The sequence below is a fragment of the Pituophis catenifer genome, unplaced genomic scaffold (assembly GCF_029215685.1).
Source record: "Pituophis catenifer annectens isolate HBS135680 unplaced genomic scaffold, rPitCat1.0.hap2 SCAF_15, whole genome shotgun sequence".
Classification (NCBI taxonomy): domain Eukaryota; kingdom Metazoa; phylum Chordata; class Lepidosauria; order Squamata; family Colubridae; genus Pituophis; species Pituophis catenifer.
The window spans coordinates 1,773,748-1,784,948 of record NW_027256895.1 but is presented as its reverse complement, the minus strand read 5'-3'; the positions used below and the strand labels follow the sequence as shown (position 1 = coordinate 1,784,948).

Here is an 11,201-nt window from a genome sequence, read left to right as displayed (position 1 = left end):
CACCCCACTCTGGGGCCAGCCAGAGGTTTTATTTGCCGGTTCTCCGAACTGCTCAAAATTTCCGCTACCGGTTCTCCCGAACCTGTCAGAACCTGCTGGATTTCCACCCCTGACCTGAAGATCTGATCTCTATATCCTGTCTATTCCTCGCTTCTTTTTAATCCGTTTTAATATCGAGGTTCCAATTTATAAAGAGTGACTTATAAAGTCGTAAAAGGCAGGATCAAAATAAGCCGTCCTGGCACCTTCCTGGCCAGGGAAAATGTGATAGCCGCACCCTTTCCCACCTGATTGGCACCTGGCCCTCTGCAACCACCCACTGGGCATTTTTCCCCGCCCTGGGCAGGGCAGGAGAGGACAAAACTGGCCGGACTTTGCTGGCCGGAGCCACTTTTTGGAGCTGCCTCCCTCCCGGCCAGAGCGATGGAGTGTCTCATCCGGCCAGCCACCAGCGACGATTGTGAGCTTCTCATGAGCTTCATAAAGGTGAGGGGTGGGCGAAATCCAGACTTTCGGATCTTGTTTCAAGCCAGGATTGGACCATGGTTTGTCTGGGATGGTGTTAGGGTCTCTTGCCTTGGGTCCCAGGAAGAAAGGGAAAGGAAGGGAAGGAAAGGGAAGGAGAAAAGAGGCAAGGAAAGGGAAGGAGAAAAAAAAGAAAGGAGAAAATGAGAAAGGGAAAGAAAGGAAAGGAGAAAAAGGGAAGGGAAAGGAAGGGAAGGAAAGGGAAGGAGAAAAGGAAGGGAAGGGAAGGAAAGGAGAAAAAGGGAAGGAAAGGAGAAAAAGGGAAGGGAAAGGAAGGGAAGGAAAGGGAAGGAGAAAAGAGGCAAGGAAAGGGAAGGAGAAAAAAAAGAAAGGAGAAAATGAGAAAGGGAAAGAAAGGAAAGGAGAAAAAGGGAAGGGAAAGGAAGGGAAGGAAAGGAGAAAAGGAAGGGAAGGGAAGGAAAGGAGAAAAAGGGAAGGAAAGGAGAAAAAGGGAAGGGAAGGGAAGGGAAGGGAAGGAAGAAAAGAGAAAAAAGGAAGGAAAGGAAAGGAAGAGAGGGAAAGGAAGAAAGGGAGGGAGGAAAGGAAAGGAAAGGGAGAAAAGAGGGAGGAAAGGAGAGAAAAAGAAGGGAAAGGAAAGGAGAAAAGAGGAAAGGAAAGGAGAAAAGGGGAAGGGAAGGAGGGAGGGAGGAAGGAAGGAAAAATAGAAAGAAAGAAGAAAGAGCCTTCTAATCCTTTCTACTTACCCTTCTTTCCTTCCTTCCTTCCTTCCTTCCTTCTTTCTGTCCAGGATGGTATAAGAGCACCAGGGTTCAATTAGAAAACCTCCATGTGTCCTTTCCAGCTCTATGATTTTATTTTATCTGTCCATCCGTCCGTCTTTAGGTTTGTCTATCAACGGTATCTACTTACCTACCTAATTACCTGCCCATCCATCCATCCATCCTATCTATGCATCTCTCTCTCCCTCTCTCTCTCTCTCTCTCTCCCTCCCTCCCTCCCTCCCTCTCTCTCTCCCTCCCTCCTTCCCTCCCTCTCTCTCTCTCTCTCTCTCTCTCTCTCTCTCTCTCTCTCTCTCTCTCTCTCTCTGTGTGTTTTGCAGATCAAAGAATCCTAAATTGGCAGGTGAACTCACACCTGGCACCTGGATTGTTCCAGATTTAGTGACAGGGGCCAAAAAGGGCCAGATCAAATCCACAGAACCCCCCCCCCCCTCCCTTGGGTGCGGGGTTGGATTAGATGACCTACAGGGTCCCTTCCAACAGATTAATAATCTGTTTAAATCTGTTTAGGTAGATGGAAGCTCCAAAGAGCCGGAGGGCCTCTTGCTGAGACTTTTCCAGAAACGGAGAAAAGAGGAAAAAATAAATTCAGAATTTGCGGCCTCTTCTCTCTCGATTTGGTTCGGTCCAATGTCCAACCTGTCCGTGGGGGAGGGGGGAAAATCTTGGGGTGCTGTAAGATTTGATTAAATACCTGTGCAAAGAACCCCGTTTTGCTAATTACACCGAGGGACCCCCACCCGAAACAAGGAAGTAAAGAGAAATATCATTTTTTCCCTTCTTGCATAATTTCTCGAATAACTCGACTGACAGCTCTCACCTGAACTGCAGCATTTCCATTGGTTCTTTTTTTTTATTGAAAAGTTTTATAAAAGATACAAACATTTTCTCCTCCCTCCACCCTCACCCCATCCCACCCACCCCCCTTGCCCCCTCCCCCTTCCCCCCCCACCCCCCTCCCTCGGCTTCCCTGAACAAGCACAGGGTATAGCATTCACAAACATAAAACTAAAATATGCTAACAATTTGTTGGCTTCAAATTCTCCCTAAGCCTTTAACTCCTTATTTATTTATTTATTTATTTATTTATTTATTTATTTATTTATTTATTTATTTATTATTCAAACTTATTATTATTTATTATTCTCCTTTCGGACTCAGGGCGGTGAACAGCCAAAATAAAAACATTTATACATAACGTTACAATTAAAAATAGACTTAAAATAATTAATAAATTTGGCCCGTAATTTAAAATTTATAACTCAAAACGCTATAAACATAAACAGTGTTTTAAGTTAAGACGGTTGTTAAGCGAGCTGCGTTCCCGCTTCATGACCTTTGGTGGCCACGCTTGTTAAGAAAACCGTCGCAAAAGGGGGAAAATCATGTGACACCCCCCCCCCCGGGACATAAATACGAGTCGGTGACTCAGCGGCCGAATTTTGATCCCGCGACCCGCGGAGAACGCTGCGACGGTCGTTAAGGGCGGAAAACGTTCCCGAGTCGCTTTTTTTTTTCAGCGTCGTACCTTCGCGCCGTCATAATTGGAGGACTGCCTTATTGTTTCAAGCCTCCCTGCTGCATTTGGGACTCTGGGCAAGGTTGGGATTTGGGGGGTTCGATCCCCCCTCACCCCCAGGGTGTCTTCATATAACAACCCCTCTATTTCCAACCTCAGGAAATTGCGGAATATCATAATTTATTGCACGAGGTCTCGATTAGCGCCGAAGGTAAGGATTTATTTTTGGAGAGCTTTTTCGGGGGGGGGAATTTCAGGCGTGGGGGTGATGATTGTGGGGTGGGCAACCTTTCTGGAATTTTGTGAGTGGGTGGAGAGCAGAGCGGAGCCCTCGGCCGGCTGCCTGGCTGGTGAGTGGCAGAGCTGGGCTCAGCCGGTTCGGAAGAATCCGAGGTGGCCATAGTGGGGGAAATCGGGAGCGGATTTTTGGGTGTGGATTTCCCTTTTGCGAAACAAGTTTGAATTCTGAATACGTGTTTGTTTTTTTCCTCCCTGTCTCTCCTCCTTTCTTCTTCCTCCTCCTAATTCTACCCTTTTCTTCCTCCTTTTTTCCTTCCCCTCCTCCTTTCTTTCTCCCTTTTTCTTCTTCCTTCTTCTCCTCCACCACTTCTCCTCCTCCTCCTAATTCTCCTTCCTTAATCTTTTTTCCATTCTTCCTCCTTTCTTTCTCTTCCTTCTCCACCCCTCCTCCTCGTCCTTTCTTCCCTGTCCTTCTCCTCCTCCAAATTCTCTTTCTCCATCTCTTCTTCCACCCCCTCCTCCTCCCCCTTCCTTCCTTCATTCTTCCTCCATTCTTCTTCCTCCTCCTTTCTTCCTTGTCCTTTTCCTCCTCCAAATTCTCTTTCTCCATTTCTCCTTCTCCTTTCTCCCCCTCCTAATTCTTTCTCCTCCTTTCTTCCTCTTCCTAATTCTCCATCTCTTCTTCTTCCACCTCCTCCTTCATTCTTCCTCCATTCTTCTTCTTTTTCCTCCTTTCTTCCTCCATTCATCCTCCATTCATCTTTTTCCTCCTTTCTTCCTTCATTCTTCCTCCATTCGTCTTTTTCCTCCTTTCTTCCTTGTCCTTCTCCTCCTCCAAATTCTCCTTCTGCATCTCTTCTTCATACCTCCTTCTCCATCTTTCTTCCTCCTCCTCCTTCTTTCTTCCTCTTCCTAATTCTCCTTCTCCATCTCTTCTTCTTCTACCTCCTCCCTTCCTTTCTTCCTTCATTCTTCCTCCATTCTTCTTCCTCCTCCCCTTCTTCCTTGTCCTTCTCCTCCTCCAAATTTTCCTTCTGAATCTCTTCTTCATACCTCCTCCTCCATCTTTCTTCCTTTCTCCCCCTCCTCCATTCTTCCTCCTCCTCCTTTCTTCCTCTTCCTAATTCTCCTTCTCAATCTCTTCTTCTTCTACCTCCTCCCTTCCTTCCTTCCTTCATTTTTCCTCCATTCTCCTTCCTCCTCCTTTCTTCCTTGTCCTTTTCCTCCTCCAAATTCTCCTTCTCCATTTCTCCTTCTCCTTTCTCCCCCTCCTAATTCTCTTCCTCCTCCTTTCTTCCTCTTCCTAATTCTCCATCTCTTCTTCTTCCACCTCCTCCTCCTTTCTTCCTTCATTCTTCCTTCGTCTTTTTCCTCCTTTCTTCCTTGTCCTTCTCCTCCTCCAAATTCTCCTTCTGCATCCCTTCTTCATACCTCCTCCTCCTCCATCTTTCTTCCTTTCTCCTCCTCCTCCTAATTCTCCTCTTCCTCCATTCTTCCTCCTCCTCCTTCTTTCTTCTTCTTCCTAATTCTCCGTCTCCATCTCTTCTTCTTCTACCTCCTCCCTTCCTTTCTTCCTTCATTCTTCCTCCGTTCTTCCTCCTCCCCTTCTTCCTTGTCCTTCTCTTCCTCCAAATTCTCCTCCTCCATCTCTTCTTCTTACACCTCCTTTCTTCTCCCCCTCCTAATTTTCTTCCTCCTCCTCCTTTCTTCCTCTTCCTAACTCTCCTTCTCTATCTCTCCTTCTTCCTCCTCCTCTTCCTCCCTGTCTCAGATCTGAGAGCAGATGGCTTTGGCCAAGATCCCTTCTTCAAATGCCTCATGGCTGAACTGCCCCCCGAAAACCCGTCCAAGCCAGGTAAGAGCTGTTCCCCCACCCCACCCCACCCCAATTTCCCCCCCCCATGTAAAACTTCAAAGACTGAAAATTCATTCAACCATTTTAAGGTCTTAATCTTAAAGTCACCTTCATTACCTGCATCGATCATTTAATATTTATTGTACGGTAACATAAACTAAAATATTGTGTGAGCTTTTGCCCTGTGAGTTAGTCCTCGACTTACAACCATTCATTTAGTGGCCGTTCGAAGGGACCACGGCACTGAAAAAGCGACTTATGACCGTTTTCCACACTTAACGACCGTTGCAGCATCCCCATGAGCAAAATGCAGATGCTTGAGCAAAGGACTCGTATTTATGACAGTCGGAGTGTCCCTGGATCACGTGATTTTCCCCTTTTGCGACCTTCTTGACAAAGCCGGATTCACTTTAATGACCACCTGACCAACTTTAACACCTGCACTGCTTCATTTAACAACTGTAGTTAAAAAAGGTCGTAAAACAGGGGCCAAACTTTACTCAATAAATGTTCCGCTTAGCAACAGAATTGGGAGGCTCAATTGCGGGTCGTAAATAGAGGACCACCTGTAATTGTGTTTACAAAACACTCCCCCACCCCCAAGTGAATGCAGAATGTTTAGCAACCTTAAATATTCAAAAGAGCCATTTGGACCCGTTTCCCACAGAAAAGAAAACACCGGAAGTCACAAAACCTAAGTGGGCGTGGCCAACTCGATGTCACTCACTTCCACCAGTCACATGACCCCCCCCTTCCTAGCCACGTCTACCCAGCTGGTCATTAGGGCAGAGAACCAGTTGTTAAAAAACACCGGGAACCACAAAATCATTTTGATATCTCTCTCTCTGTCTCTCTCCTCTCTCTGTATCTTTCTGTCTCTCTCTCTCTCTCTCTCTGTATCTCTCTATGTCTCTCTCTCTCTCTCTCTCTGTATCTCTCTATGTCTCTCTCTCTCTGTATATCTCCCTCTCCCTCTGTATCTCTGTCTCTCTCTCTCTCTCTCTGTATCTCTCTCTCTCCCTCTCTCTGTATCTCTCTCTCTCTCTCTGTATATCTCCCTCTCTCTATCTCTGTCTCTCTCTCTCTCTCTGTATATCTCCCTCTCCCTCTCTCTGTATCTCTCTCTCTCTCTCTGTATATCTCCCTCTCTCTATCTCTGTCTCTCTCTCTCTCTGTATATCTCCCTCTCCCTCTCTCTGTATCTCTCTCTCTCTCTGTATATCTCCCTCTCTCTCTCTGTATCTATGTCTCTCTCTCTCTCTCTGTATATCTCCCTCTCCCTCTCTCTCTGTATTTCTCTATGTCTCTCTCTCTCTCTCTCTGTATATCTCCCTCTCCCTCTCTCTGTATCTCTCTCTCTCTCTGTATATCTCCCTCTCTCTGTCTCTCTCTCTCTCTCTCTGTATATCTCCCTCTCCCTCTGTATCTCTCTATGTCTCTCTCTCTCTATATATATATCTCCCTCTCCCTCTCTCTGTATCTCTCTCTCTCTCTGTATATCTCCCTCTCTCTCTCTGTATCTATGTCTCTCTCTCTCTCTGTATATCTCCCTCTCTCCCTCTCTCTCTGTATCTCTCTATGTCTCTCTCTCTCTCTCTCTGTATATCTCCCTCTCCCTCTCTCTGTATCTCTCTCTCTCTCTCTGTATATCTCCCTCTCTCTCTCTCTCTCTGTATATCTCCCTCTCTCCCTCCCTCTCTCTCTGTATCTCTCTATGTCTCTCTCTATATATATATATCTCCCTCTCTCTCTCTCTGTATCTCTCTATGTCTCTCTCTCTCTCTGTATCTCTCTATGTCTCTCTCTCTCTCTCTGTATATCTCCCTCTCTCCCTCTCTCTGCCCTGGCTGCTTCTCCATCTCCCCGCCTTCTCAGGCCAGGCGAGGAGTGACTGGGAGGGGAGGGAGAGGGGCGGGGCCAGCCAGTGGTGGGATCACCTGACAGGGAGCCACACCAGAGGGCCCAAAGAGCCGCATGTGGCTCCGGAGCCGCAGGTTGCTGACTCCTGGTTTAGCTTGTGATGCGATCCGGTTGTGTTATTTTACGCCCCCCCCAAATTTTTTATTTTGTATTTGAACTCTGGTGGGTTTTTTTATCAAAATGTGAAATAAATGGGCCACACGATAAATTCATAAACTATAGTTTTACTCCCAATGCAGGGCGCCCAATCGGCTACGCCTTGTACTACAAGGGATACTGCGTCAACCACGGAAAGATGGTCTATTTGGAAAATGTATACGTGGTGCCGGAATTTCGGGGTAGGTTAAAAATGATCATGTGGAAGTCGTCCAGAGTCGGTTTATTATCGTGCGATGGGTGGCATATGAATTTAATAAATCAGACAAAATAAGCCCAAGGTAACTTTTAAAAGCCGGTTTTGATGAGCCTATCAGATTAATAGCACTTATATGGTCTTGCCAGTTTGGAGTGATTCATGCCAGCTGGGGAATTCTGGGAGTTCTGGGAATTCTGGGACTCCATCCATCTTAAAGCATGCCAGCTGGGAAATTCTGGGAATTATAATCCATCCATTTTAAGGCATGCCAGCTGGGGAATTCTGGGAGTTGAAGTCCATCCACCTTAAGAAATACCAGCTAGGGAATTCTGGGAGTTCTGGGAATTCTGGGACTCCATCCATCTTAAAGCATGCCAGCTAGGGAATTCTGGGAATTGAAGTCCAACCCCCTTAAAGCATGCCAGCTAGGGAATTCTGGGAGTTACAATCCATCTCCCTTAAAGCATGCCGGCTGGGGAATTCTGGGAGTTGAAGTCCATCCACTTTAAGAAATACCAGCTAGGGAATTCTGGGAGTTCTGCGAATTCTGGGACTCCATCCATCTTAAAGCATGCCAGCTAGGGAATTCTGGGAATTGAAGTCCATCCCCCTTAAAGCATGCCGGCTGGGGGAATTCTGGGAGTTGAAGTCCATCCATTTTATAGTTGGCAAGTTTGAAAAACACAAAAATAGAGGAAGGTTCAGTCTGGACAAAATCCAGTGTTTCCCAAGAAAATGGTCGCAATTATTAGACTTTTTTAAAAAAATAATAAATGTAATTGGCATGGCACTTTTGGGGCAGTGCCCTGACTTCCTTGTGGTTTCTTCTTCCCAGATAAAGGAATCGGAAAGCAGTTGCTGGTGAAACTTGCCGAAGTAAGTTCGGAATGTAAAACCTTCTCAGGATTTGAGTTATGATGGCATTGAGGACTAGTGTCTTATCTCTTCAGGACTCCCCCAAATAAGGAAACATTGTCCCTTTCTCAGGAAAGACAGATACAGATAGACCTCGACTTACAACAGTTTGTTCAGTGACCATTCGAAGTTACGACGGCACTGAAAAAAGTAACTTCGGACTGTTTTTCACACATACGACCGACGCAACCAAATTTCAGATGTTCGACAACTGATTCATATTTATGACGGTTGCAGCATCCCGGGGTTCACACAATGCCCCTTCCAAATGGGGAAAGCCAGATTCGCTTAACAACCCTGCCGCTAATTTAACAACTGAGATTCACTTAACAACGGGAGCAAGGAAGGTCACAAAATGGGGCAAAACTCACTGAACCACTGTCCCGCTTAGCGACAGCAATTTTGGTCTCGGTTGTGGTCATTAAGTCGAGGACTACCTGCACCCCATTGGAACTTTGGTTGCTGGTGGATTGGTCGTAAGTCGAGGACGCCCTGTCCTGTTGGGTCAGATAGAACAGTGGTCCCCAACCCCCGGTCCGCGGACCGGTGCCGGGCCGTGGAGTACCTGGCACCGGGCCGCGCAGCGGCCGGGGGACATAAACGCTGCAGCGCAAAGGCTCCTGGGCCGTGCGCAAAAGCTCCTGGGCCGTGCGCAATGGGCCGTGCGCAAAAGCTCCTGGGCCGTGCCCCCACCCCTGCGCGCGCTCAGCGGGCCGCGGCGATAAAAAGGTTGGGGACCACTGAGATAGAAGGATCACAGAGCCTGCAGCTTCAGTGGCAGTCTACCAAGGGAACGGGGGTGGGGGGTGGGGGGGGCAGGGCAATTTTCTTATTGCACGGATGCACCCTGGAAAGTGGGGTGCTGGTTTAGCCAGAATCACCTGCAAAATTGGGCACTGATGTCTCTTTTTCTCTGGCTTGGCAGGTGGCGCTGGCTGCCGGTTGCACCGGGATGAAATTCAGCACCATGGAGAGCAACCAGCGAGCAAAGAAGTTGTACCTGCAGCTCGGAGCCCAAGATACCACGGAGTCCTTGGCCTGGCACTGCATGGAGTTTAACAAAGAGGGCCTGCAGAGGCTCGTCCAGGGCGGGCGGGCATCGTGAGTGCGCCCCAGGCCGACTCAGGAGGAGGAGGAACAGCACTAATGCCAAGATCAGAAAAACTTCTCAGCTTTCGCAACTTTTAAAATCTCTGGAGTTTAGTTCCCAGGATTCCCCAGCCAGAATTCACGGACTTCAACTCCCAGAATTCCTCAGCCAGCATATGTGGACTTTAATTCCCAGAATTCCTCAGCCATCATGTCTGGATTTCAACTCCCAGAATTCCCCAACCAGCATTTATGGACTTCAATTCCCAGAATTCCCAGCCAGCATTTGTGGACTCAACACCCAGAATTCTCCAGACAGAAGGTTTGAACTTCAATTCCCAGAATTCCTCTGCCATTATGTCTGGAGTTCAACTCCCAGAATTCCCCAACCAGCATTTGTGGACTTTAATTCCTAGAATTCCTCAGCCATCATGCCTGGATTTCAACTCCCAGAATTCCCCAACCAGCATTTGTGGACTCAACACCCAGAATTCTCCAGACAGAAGGTTTGAACTTCAATTCCCAGAATTCCTCAGCCATCATGTCTGGACTTCAACTCCCAGAATTCCCCAACCAGCATTTGTGGACTTCAACTCCCAGAATTCCTCAGCCAGCATATGTGACTTTAATTCCTAGAATTCCGCAGCTATCATGCTTGGATTTCAACTCCCAGAATTCCCCAACCAGCATTTGTGGACTTCAATTCCCAGAATTCCCAGCCAGCATTTGTGGACTCAACACCCAGAATTCTCCAGACAGAAGGTTTGAACTTCAACTCCCAGAATTCCTCAGCCATTATGTCTGGACTTCAACTCCCAGAATTCCCCAGTTAGCAATGACAAACACAGCTCTTTTCCCCCCAACCCAACATTTAATACTGTATTTCACCCGAATAAAAGACTAATAATTCCTCCCCGACTCCCAAAATTAGCGTATCTTTAAAACAAGAAGGGTCACTTCTATTTTCTGCTTTTTAATAAAATCTTTGAATCAGGAAAAAATGGTAGGAAACTCCTGATATTTTTTACAGCTTTTGTCTCCGGGCATAAAAATGTGGGCCCCCGTGTCAGAATTAAGAGTCTTGCTCCTCCCTGCCAAGTTTCTAGTCCACAATGTTTTATTAGCGTCGTGGTTAGGGATGACGGGAGTTCTAATCCAAAATTAGCCAAAGGTGATTTGATTAAGGTTGGAGGCCAATTTTTAGGGGTCTCCCTATAGAGTCCCCAGTGTTTTTCAACCTTAGTCACTTTTAAGACTTCTGGACTCCAACTCCCAGAATTCCCCAGCCAGAATTCTGGGAGTTGCAGTCCACATGTTTTATTTTATTTTATTTTATTAAATTTCTATACCGCCCTTCTCCCGAAGGACTCAGGGCGGTGAACAGCCACAAGACAAAACACATAAATGCAAAAATTTAAAAGAAATTAAAAACGAATTAAATAATTTGGCTGAATTTAAAATACCCCATAATTTAAAAACAAATTAAAATTTACATTTAAAAAGGGGAGAAGATTTAGGCCAGGCCTAAATCTTTAAAGTGAAAAACACTGACCACAAACACAATCACGCCTAATTCCCCCAAATATTAACTCCGCACCCCATAAATGAGACACCCCCAATCCAAGAAGCAAACGCAGACCGAAAAAGGGGCACCTCTTTTAATTCAAATTTCAAAATAACACCCGCAGCCCAATATTATTATTTATTTAAAAATAATAATAAAAATAAGGCAGGCTGGAAAAAGAAGAAACTCGGACACCGAAGTCTATTTTGGAAAAAATAAAAAAAAACCCATAACTTTTTTAAAAAAAAAAAAAAAACAGAACTTTTGCTCCGTAACAGGAGACAGGTGGAAGTTCAACAGGGGAAGTATTTATGCTCACATAGGAGAAAAAGGGGGGGGATAGAGAAGAAATAGCCCCCAGCCCCAAATTATCCAGATAAGACCAGCTTATGGGTTAGGGGAGGTTTTCAAGGCGTATGGGTGCGGGAATCAATTCAAATACATTCGGGGGACCGAGGAAGTTCCACCCTTGAAGCACA

General features: G+C 46.4%; 1 protein-coding gene across 1 annotated transcript; it reads left to right on the top strand.

The window, feature by feature from the left end:
• The first annotated feature begins 412 nt into the window (after positions 1-412).
• On the top strand, positions 413-10,104 carry LOC139324271 (thialysine N-epsilon-acetyltransferase-like). Its single transcript, XM_070953992.1, has 6 exons — positions 413-486; positions 2,944-2,995; positions 4,796-4,879; positions 7,039-7,137; positions 7,990-8,030; positions 8,995-10,104. Exons 1-6 carry the CDS (start codon positions 424-426, stop codon positions 9,172-9,174), a joined length of 519 nt encoding a protein of 172 aa, XP_070810093.1. The 5' UTR covers positions 413-423; the 3' UTR covers positions 9,175-10,104.
• Positions 10,105-11,201: the final 1,097 nt, after the last annotated feature.

Coding starts and splice junctions, on each gene's coding strand:
- LOC139324271 (XM_070953992.1), top strand. CDS start 424: ATGGAGTGTCTCATCCGGCCAGCCACCAGCGACGATTGTGAGCTTCTC. Junction 487..2,943: donor TTCTCATGAGCTTCATAAAG/GTGAGGGGTGGG, acceptor TTCCAACCTCAG/GAAATTGCGGAATATCATAA. Junction 2,996..4,795: donor GGTCTCGATTAGCGCCGAAG/GTAAGGATTTAT, acceptor TCCCTGTCTCAG/ATCTGAGAGCAGATGGCTTT.